Source organism: Anser anser (assembly GCF_964211835.1).
Source record: "Anser anser genome assembly, chromosome: 4".
Taxonomy (NCBI): Eukaryota; Metazoa; Chordata; class Aves; order Anseriformes; family Anatidae; genus Anser; species Anser anser.
Genome location: NC_139724.1, coordinates 19,987,930 through 20,008,759, shown reverse-complemented (window position 1 = coordinate 20,008,759; position 20,830 = coordinate 19,987,930). Strand labels below are relative to the sequence as shown.

Below are 20,830 nucleotides of genomic sequence, written 5' to 3'. Positions count from 1 at the left end.
AGCTGAATGGCTTGCCCATGGTGGGGGTTAAATGTGCCAGGCATGCAAATATACAAGACAGAGCTCTGTGCAAAGCCAAGCTGGGATTTACTAGCTCAGGCTAAGTGCCAAGTGAACAGTGATGGCAGTTTGTAGGGCCAACTTGTACCTGCAAACAGTTTAATGGCTTTTGTGCGGCAAAGAAACCGAGCTAACACCACTATTTGGGTTCAGTTCCCAGAAAAAATATGCTCATTAGCTCAGGTGCAGTACTAGTTCTGCCTGACTCAAGCAGTTGTCTCACAGTTGGTAAAAACTGAGCATATAATTAAGAACAGCAACATCAATAAATATTTCAATTTCACTTAAAAGAGAAAGGCCAACAGAAACAGAATTGTACACCATCTGTGCGTAGCTATCCAGTGCTTATGTCAAAACAGAATTGTAGTCTACATATTCCAACAAAACAGACAGCCTGTACTAAATAATATGAACAAAGCATCTAAGACAATATTACAGCTGTCAAACGTTCAACTGTTCTTCAAAAAATAGTTCAAATAACAACCATTTATGGTCATATCTGCCCCGTTTTTCAAGCAATTTGACTTGCCATTTTATCAAATCCATCATACACCTAGTATTCTGAACAAATTTCTACCATCTTCTACTTCATCTTTTTATACTTTTGCAACACATAGAAGATATGTATGCTATCCTTGCGATATCTATTTTCGGTATTATGAAATAATTGCCCTTAATTCCAAGGAAAGTATGAATGAAAAAAAAAGGGGGGGAAACTGTTGTGGTAGTGCTATGAATTTAGGAGGGAGGGAGGAAAGTATGTGTCAAAGTATTAACATCCTTGGGGTAACATCTTCCCCCAGAGATTACAGAGCTGTGAACAATGACAACTGGAAATATTTACTGTCACATACGCTAAACAAAGCTTTCTCCTTATTTCCTGGCTGAGGCTGGCCAAACCACACCACTTCTTTTTCACAGGCTCTATGGGGAGCTGCACAGAACCGTTAATTGGAAATGAACAAATGGCCAAGCAGATGCCTCATCTACTTCCATTGAGCAAAGGGACTTGTAGGTGATTTCAAGAAACCCAGACTCTCCTAACCACTCCCTTCCATCAAATACCTCTGGAGAAAGCCATCACAAGCCCTCCCATGAAGCATTAAAAGCATTAATCCCCTGAGACTCACTGGAGTTGCAAGGGAGAATGGTAAATTTCAGCACAGCCACTCAAAGACTTAGCTATTGAATACCTGTGTTGGGGAGGGGGTGTCTCTAGAGGACCAAGAATAAAGAAATTCCAGAAGAAATAACTCATTATGCTTGTGTTTTTCTGAATACACTTCCCATATTCAGTCTGCACCCTCTACACGATATTAGATTCCATCTCTCATGGCAGCAGCAAGCAGAGAACTGCGCACACATGAGAGCAGAAAGACGGCACCTTTCAGCAGTTTCCTACCCACTTTTTCCCCAGTGGAGCCATAAGGACTGGAACCACTGCTAATAAATGCCAGCTAATACTTTGGGAAAAAAACTTTTGCTGCAAGCACTCTAAAAAAGAATTCCATCTTGTTCCACTATTCTACATACAGTGGCTTGTTAAAGAAAATCCAATTCCATATATAATTTTTCTTAATGAAGCTGCTCAGTAGAACTCAAAAAGGTAAGCAGATAGATAAGTATCCAGTATGAACAAAATGTATAATGCTTTGATCTGTTAAATCTTCCAACCTTTTCAACCAAGCATGCCACACTGCTGTTAAAACACTTCAGGCCATTAACAGAAGGGCTTAGTCTTCACCATATATATCCTGTAAATTCAGCAGAAACTAGTGCCAACAAAGGAAATGTAACACTTCTGGATTTAGAATCACATACACATGCATGACATTCTTTGCATTTAACCCTTTACTGCTAGCCACTTTCCTAAGTGAAACTTTAGCTTGAGTGAAGTTTGTTTCAAAACAGCTTAACATTATAAAAGGTTTGATTATAGCAAACACTGAGATTTTCCTTTTTTTTTTTCCCCTCAAGTTTTTGTACATTCTCAACACCCAGTGCTGCACTGATAGATTTAATTTGTTGTTAGAGCATTTCAGAGTTACAGCCAGGATAATAAAGTCCAGCATTCCTAATCCAAGCACTATGGCTTTTCTGACTGCCCATTAAGATGGCTGGGGAGAATCTTTGGACTTAAAGTAACTCAGCTCCCCATGACAGGAGCCAACAGTCTGCTCTTTCTACTGAGAGTTAACATTCTCACATTTTTTAGATTGAGTTCCCCCGCTTTCCTGTAACAGTTTGGAGATCTCATTGCCCTCCCTTTACACACATAAATGAATATCCACACTTCTGCATACACTAAATCCCCACCTGACCATTAAATGGCCCCCAATTCCAGCCTCTGTCCCTACTCTCCTGTCCAACAAACATTCAACAAAGCCATCCTTGTCCCCATCATGCTAGTCCTATGAAACTTGCACCGCACTTTCACTAGACTGTATTCGTCATTGTCTGATCAGCTGCCTCTGTTGCCAAAACTGCTGCAAACCTCTAGCTAAGCCAACTCCTACATCTTCCATCTATGGTGATGCTTCTCAATTCTAATAAAATATTTTTAAATACTTGTCTTAAATACATGAAAGAAGGCACCATAACAGGAAAGCCGAACCACTGTCCTTAAACTCACAGCACTGTACTGTATTAGAGCAAATGCTTTACTCTTCTGCTGCTAGTCTGGGGTTGTGGTGAGCCCTGGCTACCTAGCTACCAATGCTGCAAAGCACAGAAGTGACAATGAAAGATGATTTCTAATTAATTTCTGAAGAAGTGTGTAACATAATCACTTCGGAGATCCTTACTACATGGTGTGGAGAATCTGTTCACTGTTGAATGAGAGAAATGACAGAGTGTGTTTGAAAGAGCACTGTGACAAAGCATTCCTTTTTGAAGCAAAACTGACTCACAGAGCATTGTTTTGCAGTCATATTTTCCTGTTTTCCTTCTGCGCCCTCTTATTGCACACTTCTTCTCCACTCTTGTCCCCCCCAGAACACAACAGGAACTATCAGCTCCAGTAATTTCCATCACTGTTATTCCACCTGGGAATCAGTGCACAGTAAGTCAAGATAGGTCAGGCATCCTTGGGAAAACACAAGTTTATAACAAACATTTCTAAGCTAATGATGAGCAAATGGTACCTTTAGAAAATTAGTTCAATCTTTGCATTCAGTAATGTTTCAAAACTCACCTCATCAGTAACATTTTCATAACAGCAGCTGTATAATTTAGAGTCTTTGGATAAAACCACAGCTGTTATGCCTCACTAGCTGGAGAAGTACTGTAATGAATTGAAACTAACTGTAAACATCCTTGAGAAAAACAACAATAACAAAAAACCCCACACCAGGTAACAAACAATTGTATTGTTCCCCCTTCCTCCTTAGAGTTTACATTCAGGGGATATCTACTATTTGAGGTCTACTGCAAAATCAAACCAGTTACAACTGTATCCAAATACAATTTGTTTCAGTTGTTCATTTTAAACAATATTAAGCAGACAAAAATGCAAGTACAGCATTGAATTGCATAAATATAAAGAAAACTGCTACAAAAAAAATAGCACAAGGGAGCTGACATTAGTAGGGATTTATTCTATCCCACATGTTTTCATCTCAGTGCCTAGTTACATCCCATTACCTCTGCATCTCGGTCCCATATCTGAAAAATAACACCTCAACAACAACTTCCAATCAATACTGAAATAGCAAACTCTAAAAAATTGCTAGGACAGTAGGTAGGCAGCACGCTAAGAATAGTAACGCCACTCTATTAGCCACATGGATCATCTCAGTGATTCTATTGGAATCTATTTTGATTAAGAATGAATTAAGTTAATTTCCCTCAAGTTGAGTCAGCCTTGGAGTGATGGCAGTCAGTACGCAATCCCCCTGTCTTTACCAGGATGAATGAGCCTTCTTTGTTTCTGGTTCTCCTAGTTTCTCCTGCATCCCACTGGAGCAAGCAGCTGGGTGGGAGTTTGGCTATTAGCCAAGGCTAATAGCCAAAACCCCAAGCCCCAAAATCCAAAAGACTAAAGCAGGTGCCAAGTCTGCTAGCTTCTTGCAGTGAGTTGGAGCTGATATGTTTGGTTTGAATGCAGTGTAACGGTATTTGAACTGTAGTGTACAAAAATAAATACAGCTTCTCTGATCTTTGAATGCATTGGCACTGAAGGTTTAAGGAAATGGAAAGCAGATATAACATTATTATCAACAACAACAGATACAAGACACTGGAATTAAATCTGATAAGGGTAGTCATAATTTTACAGTTACATTTTGTTGAAGAGATTTTTGTCTTCCCTGCTGAATGCAAACCATAATCAGTCTGCAGAAATGTTTTTTTCTAGACTGCTTTAGTACAACTCAATTTAAAGCTTTAGATCAATTTATTTGTAATTATTTACACTTCCATTCCCCAGTTTGAGTTCCAAAATGGTAAATTACTAATAAATATTAAAAGCTATTATCTTGGAATCTTCTTTACAATGTCTAAAAATATCGATCAGTGTAAGAGTTTAAGTATGGATTTTAAATTTACACGTGGCTCTAATGATAACCTAGTTTTGACTACTACATAACACAACCCTAACATACCGGGTCAATTACAGGATACATTCTCTGTACAGTGATGACCAATTACATCTCTTCAAGAAGCTCTTGTGCCCTTAGGTATGATATAGTAGTTTCCTCCTCATGAAAGTACTCAATGTGATCAAGTCACGTCCTAGACTTCTCTGATAAGTAAACACACTGAACTTCAAGTCTCACTGTCAGGAAGATCTCTTAGGATGTTTGGAACTGCTTTTGGTATTTGAACATTTTCTGAAAGAATGGATAAAATGATTAATAATCCATGATTGTTTCAACATGGCCACGGGAAAACAAGTGTGTTTTTTTTTCCTTGCCACCCCCCCGTCTTCTTTCTTTCAACTGATTTCAAGTTAATTATGATTTGCACTTAATTTATTTTACAGTGACCATCAGAAAAGGTTCATACTTCCTTTCTAAAGAAATTCTTTATTGTTACTATGTTCAGATATACTTTTGGCAAGACTATAGTCAAACCTTGTCTTCTATGTAAGCCAAACATTGCTTTACAATCAAAGTAAATAAACAGGTTAATAAAAATAAGTCAATGGAAAGCAATAGCAGAGGGATTTTAGATCAGATTTCAGCTTTGCAGCTGATAAAATATAAAGTCCATGTCCCACCAGTCATATATAGATGATTTCAAGCTAGACAGTGAGACTTTGTAACATATCACTATGAATACAGGCTGCTGAGCTGAAAAAAAAAAAACCCAAAAAACTTAATCAACTATCATACTAGAGAGAGCATACCATAAAGAAATGGTACTTTTTTCTTTTATTACACGTCCCTGAAGATTGTTCCTTAGCAATTTGACTTGTTTTTCAAGCTCTTCCTTGACCTAAGCGCTTTAACAGCTCTCAATAAAACCGCTGACAAAACCGTCACCAATAATTTTCAAGTACTGAAAATATGATTATAAGCATACAGTCCCAAAAGAAACTAGCCATACCATTTAAAAGTGCTACACAGTTAGAAATCCCTTTTCTGCTCAAGTGAAGCATTTAAAAGTAATCATTCCTATTATTTTAACAAAAGGCTGGTAAGTATAAAAATGAGACCAATTTGAGACTGAAAGCCCAGGTTTCTCCTCCTACTCTGGTGCTTAACCGACTTTTCTAGGCAGTTTAAATCTACTTTGAGGGCTTAAGAAATAGTTTTCCACTTCATGTGTGAACCTGATTCATGCATGATTTGATTATTTTACAGAAAAGGGTTTCACCACCCTATAAAGAGCTAGCTTTAGAAAGGTTAAAACAGAGATGCTACTGTTGTATACTGTGCTGAAATCAGTTTTCCCTTTCTGTTAAGTATAGCATGATTGCACTCAACCAGCACAGTCTTTCAGCATTTAGCTGCTTTTCTGTCTTCATTTCCCACCTGCAGCTGCTGAGGCAAAAGCCAGCAGCCATTCCCAGCGCACATGCAGCAAGGTCAAGGTGAGACTTAAAGGGCTAAAATGCTTCACAGGAGTCCAGACTTTATTGGCTTTGCAGATCACCTTCTTTTATTTAGGCAGTTCCTTACTTCCTATTTCATATGCTGATGCATATACTCTAGATTTCATACACAAAAATCATTTTGTTACACTTACCCCCGTTGAATAAATGTCTTGCCCTTTGAACGGTACTCTATGAAAAGAAACGTAATGAATAACTGAGATCTTGGTTCCACCCAACCCAGGACTGCATTAAATAAGGGATAACTAGCCTAGACCATAGGGGCGTCCTTGTGTCAGCACATCAGCCATTTATTGAGGTACAACTATATCAGTGTTTATAAGTTTGTTACATGTTACTAGGAGGGACTGCAAGCTTTGTATATAGGGTCAAAAAGTAAGTTACTTAAATCTTTGGCAACATTTCAAGTTAATCAGTAGCCAGGCAATTTAATTACTCAAAGGTAAAACTACAAAGTATAACTTCCTATGTGCACCTTGCACTTATTAAGAATCACTTCCCTCAACTATTTTAACAGCATCCAGATACAAAGACCTGGAATTCGCTGATCAGAGTGCTCATTAATCATTTTAGTGACTGCAAGCAGAGAGCAAAGACAGACAACCCACCAAAGATTATTAACATATGGTATACAGAGGAAAAAACAATTTACGTAAATAACCAAGTCATTCAATCCAATAAACATAGTGGAATTTGAGCTATACTTCAGCTGAAGTATAAAATCTGTGTTTAGTAACCATATAATTATAGGAAACTGTTCAAAACGTATCCTATAACATTAACCATGTAGCTTTGCAATTAGTCATGGAGTACTTTACGTTCAGCCTTTATTTATTAAGACAATGGTGTAACTACTTCTGCAATATATATATATATGCATATTTTTAACTAGTAAAACTGTTTGGGGAATAATATAATTATATAAATAATCACACCACTTCCTCCTCCCCCATACACCCTTCCCCATGCACAATAGCTACCCACTGGAAAAACTAACCTAAGTCTAAGATCCATCATTCTGAATGCTTGAGAGCATTTAGTAAGTAGCTGCTTTTACTGGCAATCGTATTCTTTTGTTAGGTTGTTTCTCATGTACTTGAGAAGATTAAAAAAAAAGAATTGGAAGTCATAAGCAGTATAAGGTAAAATCACACACACAAACACACACACACACACAAACCTAAATAAATTATAAAAACTGTTTAAAATAAATTTGAGTGAAAAAAAAAATCCCAAACCTAAATGTGAGTATTGAAAGGAAGCTAGTAACAGTGATGACAAATTTCCCATAGAATCAACTTTGCTCTTATTATCAACAGAAGACTTTAAGTTTGTTATCTCTTTGCTGACCTTGCAAAAATACTCTTGCCATCAGCCCTATCTGGTACAGTGATGTCACACCCATTCAAAGCCCAAATTCCCAGAGGAATTAACTCTCTTACTAACCTTATCTTCATCACTCTCCTTTATTCCCTCGTTTTGAGATGTACTATCTTTAATAAGTAAGTGCAGAATTATTGCTATAAAATCTCACAACACCTTGAACAACCTTTTCAAACCTAACATTATCTTGCTGCATTTGTAGTGTTTGAACAAAGAAACCTTATGCTCCTTTCCAAACTTGGCTTTTTTTTTTTTTCCCCTGAGCAAGGAAATGAAGTTTTTAGCTCACTGTGGCTATCGCTTAGTTATGCTTTAAAAAGTCATAATTATTTGAGAGAAATATTTAAAAACAATTATTAAAGGAGAGAGATGAGTTTTGAGGCCACTTCATCTGTCACAGTTTTGCACTTTCATAATTAATCTCCCTTAATACCACTGAAACATACATATGGATTATGTATGTTGCCAGGAAGTAGCAAATTCATAAAAAAGAAAAAATACTCTTTGGACTTCAGTCTGCTGGTAAAGCTATTAACAGTTGGTAAATACTGTCTCTGAAATTAAACAAACTTTAATCATGACGTTTTTGCATTGAGTTAATTGAACATATTCATCAACAAACAGATTTGGAGTTACAGGTGCATATCAACAACCATAAAATCAGAGCCTTCATGCATTTCAACTACATCTTTCTACACAAACCTAAAATTTAATGAAGAGATTTTAAAAGTTATTACAGCTAATTATTAATTCTTTGAATGACTTCAAAGAAAATACTGGAGCAGGTTTCCATGTTGGCTATTGCCTTGACGTCAAACTTGCTCTTGTGTAATTCAACCATTTTTACTAAGATAGATACCAGGGTCTGTTTTGGTGCAATTATAGCATGTACATCATGACAGCTTCGGTTGAGAACAACTTAGTAACATGACAAAATATTGAACTCTTTTTGATATTTAATAAATTCTCCAAACAGTAAAGTATATTAATAGAAGGAAGAGTAAAGTTTAGTACTACTAGATTTTTTTTTTAAACCATGAGAACTGTTGTTTAAAAATTTCTGAAAAATTATACTGGCGTGTTCCATATTAAACAGGAAATCAAAATGTCTAGTTAAAAGCATTTATTGTATGAAGAAGTGCCTTTCAGGAAAGTAGTTTCCAAATAACCCTATGGGATGCCAGAAAATTTAACAGAAGTACTAGTTTCCTATGTGGTCTCCCTTACTATAACAACCATGGAAACAAAACATTAAAGGGTGGGTTTTGATCTCAATTATTGTGGCGCATCTAAGACTATATTTACACAAATGAGACCACCCACTGGATCTGAATGTGCAAGACCATAAAATATTGCCAGCACAAACCAGAACTTTTTGATGCTTAGATGTAGCTCAGACTTCCATGACACCACCATATTAGTAATTGACACTGTCACAAACAACAACAAAAAACACAGGTGTAAGAAGACACACATAATATAGCTTGTTAACTTTAATTAAATGAAAATATTAATTAATAAAATATAAACTGATCTGTGAAGGTCACTATGTTTTATGCAACTAATATTACATTTTAAAACACAGAAACATGAAAAATAATATTTACTTAAATGATTTGCAGAGAAAGGATATGACACTAACTAACTGACTGTTATGGACAAAATCCAGTCCTTTAAAATTTTGAAAATACAGGTTATGGAAGGGCAAAATTCACCTTCTGAACCTCCATCCATGGATACTTATTATTTTTATCTATATGGCTTATTTATTTATTTATTTATTTGCTTTTCACTAAATCAAATCACAATGATTTCCTTAAGAAAGCTCTCCAGCTGCAAAAGATGGCTGGTCTTGGTTTGTCAACTGTGGAAGTGGCAATCCAATTTTAAAATTACAGTCTTCTACATTTTTAAATGTAGGCAAGTTCAAGAATGTGTCTCCTTAAGAAAGGAACAAACAGAACTATCTTTCTATTAGTAAAATACAGATAGCTTTTGAACAACTTGCAAAGGAAGATTTGAAAATGAGATTTGGCAGAGGCTTTTCAACCATTTATCACAGGAACCAAGGCAAGAACTATGAGTAGTATGCTGGTAGTAACATCATATGTTCTAACACTCTCAATAATCAATCACTCTCAATATTTTTATTTTTTTTTTGACATGCCTTCTTCCAATTCCAATATTGTGAGTATGTGGATAAATGAGGCACAAATTATCATGTTGAGATATTTCAGGGTTTTAGGCAGCCTACAAATAACCTTCCTGGAATTTTCTTTGGCTACTCATTTCAGTCTTTCAAATGAAAGCAAAGTTCAGGCAACAATATAACAATCCTGTGCGATATAATCCTCCTCATTATCTTCTCCCCATTGACGTTAAGAAGGGGTTAGGGATAATATATGAATTTACAAGATTACCTAGGAAATTGTTGTTCAAATGACACTAAGAACACTACTGTTATTACACCATTACAGGCTATTGTTTGAGGGCAGTACCTATCTATACAACCAACTCCAAAAATATCTGCTTCTGAGTGAGTGTTTGATTTATACAATGCTGTTGCTCTTTCTTTCTTCTTTTTCTTTTAATTGCATGTTATTTTCTATATTTACAAGACAGAATACAACTATAACAAGCCTGAAATGCCTTTGACCTACAGATTTAAAAGGAACTGATTTTGCAACCGGACTGTATGTAAAGTCCTCCATGCAACACTCATGACAGAGATGATTACGAACTGCTGTCAAATGTCTTGGTTCAAAATTTGGACAGAAATTCTTTAGATCACTTAGCTTTTGACTGACTCGTGAATTTTTTTAGCTAAAATAAATTATAATCACTCTGATTTTGATCTTTTATTTTCATCATTCAAAAAAAATCAAGCCAACTTCGTTGATATGGGCACTACTTCTGCCTGAATAAACATCTCGTAATAGGAAATTGATACGTAGTAGTGTTTTTAGATATACAAACTTCATTACAGTTATGCTACTCAGAGAGCCTATCATGGAAAGACTCATACCTCTGCAAGCCATTATACTGTGGTATGTGCGGTGGTACTATGCAAGTGGCTCATAACACTATCTCACCAAAAACTCTTCCCTGGCCAGAATTGTAATTTCCCACATTATATATTCCATCTCAAAATGGAGTTATATAAAAATTAGTTATATAGTGACTATGTGTCCATCACCATTTCTGCGACATGGTATAGTAAAGGTGAATAATGGAAAGAAAATCTCAATTTCTTTTAAATTCCCACTTCATTACATAGGTCATACAGAGTATGACCTGAAGGCTTTATGTGGTTCCAGGACAGAAAGAGGGAGGGGAAGGACTGCTGCACTGCTACTTTGCTCCCCCTTTTGCTCTTCCCAGCTTAGTTTTCTAAAGATATAACAGAATATTAATTAAAAAAGCCCTAACACCATCATCTAAAAATTTAAAAGAAGTGATCTCTACATAAGTGCTTGCAAATAGTAATAAAAAACTATCTATAACACAGCAGATTTTCCATCTTTTTAAATGTTAAATCTTTAAAAATTGTATAGTGACTGTGAAGATGTTATTAATAATTTCACAGATACAAACTTGTTTTCCCAGGCTCGGAAAAAAAAAAAAGTACGTCTATATAAACTTTTGTCTACTCATATAATCCTCTCTAGTTGCAGAAGAAGTTTAACAAACATTTGGGTTAATTCTGTTCACATATTCAATAAAAGTGAAGGAAAAAAATCTCTTCTACAGTCAATATAATGAAATGCTTTATTTTCTCTGCACGTGAAAGACAGACAAATAGTTGGGTACATATTTGTTGTTACATATGTTTTGAGCTGTGGGACATAAATGAACAATAATGGAGCATGTCATTTGTTGTCAGCTAAAGTAGCAAGAAAAATAATTTCAGTGTTTGGGGTTTTTATTTAACTGTAAATCACACTTGTGTGTAATGTAGTAGTGCTTGTTTTATTTGAATTCTAAACTATTAGCTCAATTGGGATTAAAAACCACACGTAGTTAAACAACAAAGATTTCCTTTGTCAAAATGAAGTGTATACTATTGTGTGGTCACTGCCCCTTCATTTCCTGAGTAATTCTCCAGCGTTATCGGAAACCCATGGAAGTTGTTTGCAGCTGTACCCATTTCCTATTTCACTTCACCCAGTCTCCAACTCAAACACACACACAAGATACTGCTTTAAAGGTACAAACAGTGTAAATTGTTATAAACGTGAGGCAGATGATTTCCCCATGAGCTACTATAATTTTATAAATTCAATGCTCTAATGTTTGCTAGACACTAATAAGCAGAGAGCAAGATCCATAGACTAAGTGCTACCAAAACTTCTATCCCCATTTGATAGAACAAACTTTTTATATCAAAAAAGCATTATATGGTAGGATTGTATATACAAAAAGGTTTTTAACTCAGCTTGAAGGTTGTTGTTAACTTCATAATGTATATTTGAGGTGTGGTATAATTTAGAAAACAAACTGCCACAGTCTTAAATTACTGCAGGATCACTTTAGTGAAAGTACTTTCAAAAACTTTAGATACTAAAAAAGAACATAGAAAAAAAGAAAATATGATCAGAAGTTGAATCAAATAATATTAAATCCTATACAAAACACTAATCTTGAGATTTAGTCACTCAGCTTGGAAATTCCAGAGTCAAGACTGCAAAGTCATCTGAAGTTGACTTTCTGGTAAGTGTGTGTTAAGATACACAGACTCAGGCCTCGTTCAGAGCACAGGACACAGTTATGTTCCAAAATGGGTAATCACTCAATGTTTCTGTTGGAATTCCCTGGATAAGTGAGGCCTTATCTAAATGGTCTAACTCCTGCACCACCAGATTACTAATTTCAAAGGAATGACCATGGAATTCTCATAATACTACTTGAAGTGCTTCATAAATATGAATACCTTCACAACACTCCAATGCAATTAGGTAGTGCAACTATTCCTATTTTATACCTGCAAAACTGAAATACTGGGTAGTGAGCACTCAAAAGTAATTTTGTTAATTTCCTACCCAGGTTATGAATCCAAGTCTAGTTTTCGAATTTATGTGCCAGCTCTCATATCAAGGCATGAAGCTCTGCTTTTGCACTCAGCATTCCTGCATGTCTGACTCAAAATTCTTATATGAAGCAACATCAAGTAGCTCCCTGCCTCATTTGCTATTATTGTTTTCAATTTCTGAACTGAGGGATGGCTTCTGGAGAAAATGTTATTTACTACCCAGCCCTGATTCTTTCCCCAAGCCAAATCTAGTCAATACAATAAATGTAGCAGAAGTCCTAGGGGAATGGAAGTAAGCAAATCAATTTGGCAAAAAAAAAAAACAACTCCAAACCTTATTTCGCAGGATGAGAAATTATTTCTGGGGTGAATACATGGACAAGGTAATCAAAAAGAGTGTGCAAGGGTCTTCCTTCATCCTATATATATGGATATCTGATTAGGATCCAATCTTTTGTTCAGCAATACTAAGAAGAGCTGGAACTCCTTTAGCTTTGCAAATGGAGTCTTTGCCATTCCATTGCATATCCTGCCACTTACAAGAAAGCACTACAGGCTTCTTTCAGACACCTCATCTCAGCAATCTTTGACATATTTAGACGAAGCCTGCATCATTGAGGAGTAGCTATCTTTTAAAATAATGACATGGCAAAACAATACTATCTGTGTGAAAATGATACAGAGTGAGGCCTACAGTTCAGTTAGCTGTTTTGTTTGGAGAGTTCAGTTTAATAGCTCTAGCTCTGCAGCAATTAAGGATGTTCTTAGCTCTTATATATCCATGCTTTGTGTTTGACTCTGTTGAACCATTATTGTTGGTCAGTTAAAGCTGAACACCTTTCTTCAAGTTTGCAATCACAGATTCCTACAATGGTTTGGGTTGGAAGGGACCTTAAAGTCCACTCAGTCCCAACCCCCTACCATTGGCAGGGACACCTCCCACCAGACCAGGTTGCCCGGGACCCCATCCAGTCTGGCCTTGAACTCCTCCAGGGATGGGGCATCCACAGCTTCTCTGGGCAGCCTGTGCCAGGGCCTCACCACCTTCTGAGAAAAGAATTTCTTCCAAATAACTAATCTAAATCTCCCCTCTTTTAGTTTAAAGCTATTCCCCCATGTCCTATCACTACACTCCCAGACAAAGTGTCCCCCTCCAGCTTTCCTGTAGGCCCCCTTTAGGTACTGGAAGGCTGCTATAAGGTCTCACCAGACTCTTCTCCCCCAGTCTGTCTTCACAAAAGAGGTACTCCAGACCCTTTACCATCCTTGTGGTCCTCCTCTAGACTCATTCTAATATGTCCATGTCCTTATATTGGTCTTACAGGTGCAGAGCAGAGGGGCAGAATCCCCTCCCTTGCCCTGCTGGCCACGCTGCTTTTGACGCAGCCCAGGATCTGGTTGACTTCTGGGGCTGCAAGCACACATTCTGGCTCAGGTTGAGCTTTCCATCGACCAATATCCCCAGTACTTCTCATCTGGGCTGCTCTCAATCCATTCTTCACCCAGCTTGTATTTGTGCTTGGGACTGCCCCGCAAGAAAGAATGAAAATAAAATAAAACTACAAAACACAAGAAGCAAGGACAGAACAAAAATTCTGTTCCAGTCCACTACAATGTCACACTGAGGAACTCTAAGTATACATTTTACACTGGGGAGCTGGCTTGCCTACTACCTTTACAATTCCTGCCAGGTACAACAGCAAAAATCATCTAATTCATGCTCCTCTCATTTCTCAAATAGAAATGAAATTACATGTTTCGATTGAAAGCTCTTAGTAAAATGAATACAATAACTCTCTTGAATTGGCACTAACAGATCCATTTCTGAATGATTAATCCAATATAGACTAGCAACGACATAATTCATAAACAGCTTATAAATATACACTTGTATACAATATTATCAGCTATTATTTGTAGATGCCATACTAAATACCCGTTCCACTTTCTAAGAACTACTGCATGTTAACTATCATGCTTCAAATATTCCTCATCAAAAGCAATAAAGCAAATCAAGATATTATAAAATGAAGGAATAAAAGATGGAACAAAAGCATAAATTTGTCCAGTGTAATTGTGCTCATGTCAAAATAAAAATATTAAATGCTTGCATTGAATATTTTACAAAAACAACCAAGGATGTAATTCACTGCGTATAGCTGAAATACTATAAAGTATGATCTCTGTTTTCCAGACCACTAAGAGACTCATCTACAAAACAAAGGAAATAAGGTTTCCCAGAGGAACCAATATAGATTTTTAAGTAGTTTTTTGAAGAAAAGTTTCCAATAACAAGTTTTTAACATCCACATCTAACACAAATAATATATGCAGATATAAAACAAATACTACATAAGCATTCCATTTAGTCTGAGTCTGAAGTCAATATACTACCCCTGACAGAATTTGCATATATTAATGAATAAATTGATAATAAAACACCTGCTGAGCCGACAGACTCAAATTAAGGATGTTACACATTTTCCTCTGCTTACTTTGGGTATGTGAGTACAGTTCTTCAAAAAAGTAGAAGATGAACAGACATGTTTATTAAAGTAAGAGATCTTGTTGAAGGAGAGGAAGATTTCATCGAGATGTAAAATATTTTATTCCCACAAGAGACTGAAGTTGAATCAATGGCTTAAGTGAAACAGCTTATTACTCATTCCCTAACACATACATTTTTTGCCCAATTTGTTGCTTTCTCAGACAAAATGTACCCAAATGTATCCAATAGATACCACCTGTACTTGTAGGTAGGTAGGATGGATAGTTGTCAAACTCTACCTGTACACAAGGAGCCTAAGAACTCTTAAAGGCATTTGCCATTTGAATGGTGTAGTATCTGAAATTTACCTATAGCAGCAGATTACGAATAAAACACCTAGGAAAAAGACATGTTCTGATGAGCACTCTGACAGCTTATGTTCCTTATAAGATATTTACTGTCGTATAAGCAGGACAATATTATGATAGAACTCTCCATCACCTCTAAAAATGAAAGTTAGCAACTAAAGAGTATTTCGATAATTAAGTTTCAAAATCTTTGACTTTCTTAGAAGGCAATTACAAAATGTAAAAAGAAAAAGAAAAAACCCCTACAAGCAGATGAGCCACACCCACAGTAAGTGAAAAATTACTGTTTTCTACTATACATACCAGAAAAAAAATAACAGACTGAGTTCTGAAGCACAAAAACCAGAAAATGTTTACTCTGACATAATCCTTTGCTTTAGAAAATTACGTGAATGTTGTTAAAAGCACAAATCTTTCCTCATCCTCAGCACAATAGCTCCAGTTTTAAGTGGTAAGATAAAGCACAGTAGCCCCAGGATGTGTTCTGAATAGCTATCAATTTCTGCCAATTCCAACTCCTTCCCAATACCTTTCATATTTAATTATAACCTATTTTGCAAGAAGTTAAGTAGATATAAAGTACTTAGACTTTACATAGTTTCATAGAATAGTCTGGGTTGGAAGTGACTCTGAGATCTAGTCCACTCCCAACTCCCCAACAAGAGCAGGGACAGGTTTCTCAAAGCCCCATCCAGACTGACTTGGAACACTTCCAGTGATGGGGCATCCACAACTTCTCTGCACAACCTGTTCCAGTGCCTCACCATGAAAAAATTTCCTCCTTATATCCAGTCTAAATCTACGCTCTTGTAGACATACTAACCTACAGTTCTGTTCAGGTTGACTATGAAAGTTGTGCAATTAGTTTTTGCTCTAATTCTTTCCTGGAAATAATATTATGGCAACTATTTTTATTACACTTAGCTAGCTTACATGTAAAGCAGCTTTTTTTTTTCCCCCTCCATAATATGGGAACTCCCAAACTAAAGACAATTGTATTTCATTTACTTCAACCAAAGACTAAGTGTATCTGAAAAGATTGCAAATATCATGCAATGTACTGTGTCATATATCCTGGTCCAAAGAGTGAAATAGCGAAATTTCTGCATGCAAAGAAAAACTTAGCAATGCTTCTTTTCAAGGAAGTTATTTCATAACTTAAAATAATTAAAATATTTTCAAGTGTCAATGAAGATCTATTGGAAACTCAGAAACTGATCACTGTAAGAAGCATGCAGATAGTACTTCAGCTAGTAGCACTTTCTTTCCAGCAGATCAGTTAAATCGATACTTCTTGTCATAAAAACAATCTTTCTGTGACAAACGCACTATCCCCTATAAAGGTCCATGTCAGTTTCTCCACCTAAAAAAAAACATGCTTATTGCACAAATACACACATGCATCCTATTTTAGAGGCTATAAATTCTAGAAATAAACTAGCTACATGCATGAGAACAGACAGCAGTACTTTACTTGACATAAGTTGCATGTAGGTTATTGCTATTTATAACCTATATTACTATAATGTGTGGGAGTTGTAGCCACAGACCATGATACAACAGTGTTTAATTCTATAAAAAGACAGAAAAAGATGGATCCTTGACCTAGAGAGGAGACAATAACATAGTATCAGCTGAAATGTATTTTTAGCACTCACCACATATTTTAAGAACCCAAACACTTGTCTTTGCTTTACTTGGACTGAATGCCATTACAGTCCTTGGCTGCAGAGCCAACCAAAGTAACATACGTAACAGATGCTTAACTTTCACTCTGTCACGTTCAATGTTACAATGGCATACAGTTAAAAGCTTGATTCATATTCCAGACCTATCTCCCTTTTGGCTGGAAGGGAAACCTGGGGCCCTGCAAAGGTTTCTCTTCCTCTGACAAATACCTTAGAGCGTGACAGCCTGACAAGGTCCAACAAGGGTAACATATCTGCAGAAGCAAACATGACAGGATTTGATCTCACTAACTCTGGTCAAATGTACTCTTCAGCTGAGTCCTGTTTTAATTAACTGAGGGGGATAAAATACACTGTGTTATAACTACAACAATAACTGAAATCTTTTAAAGTGATCTTTAAGCTCCTTAACATTGCAGTCCTATTGAAAGAGCTTTCACCCGTAATAAGACCTATCCAGGTTAAACAGATCTGATTTTTAGTAGACAGACTTTAGAAGTAACAAATGTGATAACCTCAAAACTCACCTTGATCACTATGTTACTATCTACTGCAGATTCAGTTTCAAACTGAACATGTAGAAGAAAGAAAGAATACCATCCACTAGATGACATGAAATCTAGTGTCCTATATAGTATGGAAGACATTGTACAAGGGCTAGCTATTTAATTTTCATTGAACTTACTTGAATGTACTCTGGGAACACAACAGAAATCAGCAAGAGTTTTTTCCTCTGCCCACCTCTTCTCTTTCCCTCCCTCTTGCATTTATTATGTCTATCTAGCATTATAACTGTAGCATTAGTAGACACCAAGGAATTTACCCATCTCTGCTATTCTAACCACCTTCAAAGACAACATTTCCCCCTTTGCTGAACGTAAATCAGAGAGAGATTTTTTTTCTTTGCAGTGCTTGTATTGTACAATCTAATGACTTAATTATTTCCATTTGTTTTTCCCCTTTAATGCAGAGCTGAGCAGTACTCCAGACTGCAATACTTACTTCTACAGTATGTATGCCACAATAAAGGCAGGTAAGAAACTCTCTTGACAGAAAATCTTTATTAGCTTTCTATTAAGTGTTCTTTATCACTTCAACATCTTGTGTGTGGGCTCCTTCAAGCTCTCTTTCTAACATAAATGAGATCACCAGTAAGCTACTGATGTGGAAAACTACAAACTCTGTCTGAAGATAAGTCACAGTCTCTTCCTACACTGATTTTTCTACCCATAAAATAAGAATAAAGATGTTTCTTCACCTCCAAACTTATGTGAAGCAGGCATGCAATTGTCCTTCACACAAAGTTTGGAAAGTGCTACACAAGGGAAAGCAGAGAGGACTTGGAAAGGACCGGAACAAAGTGGAAGAGAAAATGCAGTATAGAAGATACAAGGATATAGCACACACAAGCAGATCAGACAATTATATACAGTAAAGAGTAAGTGTAGGTAGAATTCATGTTCACTTGCAGTTTGAGCACCAAAGCCAGTCAAATTCTTTCCAGGTAACTCACAGGTATTTTTTTCTTCCCCCCCTTTTTTTTTTTAAATCAGTATCACTGATTGAGACAACAAGAAATATCAAAGCAGCAGGCAAATGCTGAATTCCAAAAACAGAAAGAAGGGAGGAGTAAGAGTATAAAGAATAACCACAAAAGTTTTCCTTTTGAATTGTGTGCGAGCAGAGAAAGAAAAAGAAACACAGTTACTGCGCCCAGTTTAGATGACTGGTTTTGAATATTTCTTGTTTTATTTCGTAGGTTGCCTTTGTTGTAAACCAGCATTTCTGTAAACATAGTAGATATAGGCCTTAACAATACTAAACACATTCTCTTGATATAGCTATTTCATATGTGCCTGTTGGCAGCGTCTCACAAGTAGACAGTACACACTAAGAAATTATTGTCAGAAATAACCCAAATAACATACCTGTGTTTGCAGTCAGAGCTTTGCTGACACAGCAATTGCAGCTGATGCAGCATGCAAGTCTTTCATACCCTAAGCTGAAACAACTATGAAACAGAATGAAGGCTATAGTGTTAACACAACCTTCAAAACACTTCTCACTCAATTTTTTTTTCTCCTCTAAATTCCCTTGAAATTCCATCCATCAATGAGCAAAGAGCTAAATGAATAACAAGGTTTCCGTCATGCCTTTCTACTTACTAGGTTTGTTACAGATTAAAATCACCATCTATACGTCTATAGCATCTCTAGTCTAAAAATCTCTGGATTCTGAGAAATTTGAGTGAATCAGAAAAGTCTCCTGTAATTCGTACTATGGAAAGCTACCTAAAAAGCTGAACCATGCTCTACCCAGCTACCTCTTTTTTAATATCAGGGAAGATTTGCGTTAAGAATATCCAGAATACCTATTTTCTCAGCATGCATTCACAAGGGATGGAGGGCAACGTTTATGTTGTTTTTAAACTCTCTCTGCAGCTTCAGTTTAAATGGATTATTTGTTTGCTGTCTCTCTGCCCTACATATACTTCAGTATTTGTAATTCACAGATATTAAAAGGTGAGCTATTTCTTGTATTTGTACTTTCCTGTTAAACCCTCAGTAAGTTTTTCTGAAGTTTTCCAATCAAGCACTGAATTCACACTTTCTTTTCACTACACATCAGCCACACATATAGATTACCTTCCAGGTTTTGTATCTTGTACAGTGGCAACAGTTATGCATACAGCCCCTTGCATTGTCTTGGCTAACACTAGCTGGTGGACAAGATGAGGGGGGCAGGCATTGGCTAAAAAACTATGAATGAAAATTTGAAGAGAGAGACCACTAAAAACAGTTTGGATGAAGCTAAGCTAAAAGATGTATTCTAAGAGCACATTTACAGCACTACAAATGCAAATGGACACTGACTAGTCTAAAGCTAAGCTACTCTGAAGTAAACCTTCCCAAAATGCGCAGGGTGTGGATGTCAAGTACTTTGTACAAACAGTTTCACTCTCAGATAGTCTTCTACAGGTTTGTAAACATTACTGATATTGACAGAGACAAGATACCCATTTACAACTACTGTGAAGCATGGTTACAATATTAAACCAAAGATGTTGATTTTGCCCATTTTATATATTTATGCAAATAAATTGATTCACTCATATTTAAAATAAAACATTGTGTTGTACTTACCAGTTTTGGGGTTTATCGAAAAGAATCCCTGTGGATTTCCACTTGTAATCTTGTAGGTTAACTTTTCACTTGAGCTAGAATCTGGATCAAATGCCTCAATCTGAACGACAGATACATCTTTAGGTGAATTTTCCATGACCTCTGGGTAATAAACTGGTTCTGTTGTCTGAGGAGCATTGTCGTTAACATCACCAACTTCTATGTAGATTTCGATGAAAGATGATAAAGGCACAACACCTTGGTCTGTTGCATAAACAGTCAACCAGTAATATGAAGTACTCTCACGATCCAGGCGATCAGCTGTCTCAATAATACCTGTTTAACAGGACAAAAGATAAACAGAGAACGATCAATAAATATCCAGAAGTGTGTAGAAACAGAGCAAGCAACAAGCTTAGAAAATGAGAAAAAAATCAACAAGTTCAGGATAACTGACATTGATTCTACAAGCTGCGTTTAATATACACACACAAGCATTAAAGCTAACCTGAAAACACCAAAACCAAAATCAATAAAACACTTTTCAACGATTACGTGTTCCAGCTATTAACACAATATATTACTTAACTTCCTTTGCATTGTCTTTTGAGATTTATCAGATCAATTAACACTATTG

General features: G+C 36.4%; 1 protein-coding gene across 6 annotated transcripts in view; it reads right to left on the bottom strand.

The window, feature by feature from the left end:
• Nucleotides 1-20,830, bottom strand: part of FAT1 (FAT atypical cadherin 1) — a 109,191-nt gene that overhangs the window by 52,746 nt on the left and 35,615 nt on the right. For all 6 annotated transcript variants that reach the window (XM_083836393.1, XM_083836395.1, XM_083836397.1 and 3 more), the window contains exon 3: nucleotides 20,215-20,529. In XM_083836393.1, coding sequence (XP_083692519.1) covers nucleotides 20,215-20,529 — 315 coding nt within the window. The remainder of the gene's footprint in view (nucleotides 1-20,214; nucleotides 20,530-20,830) is intronic.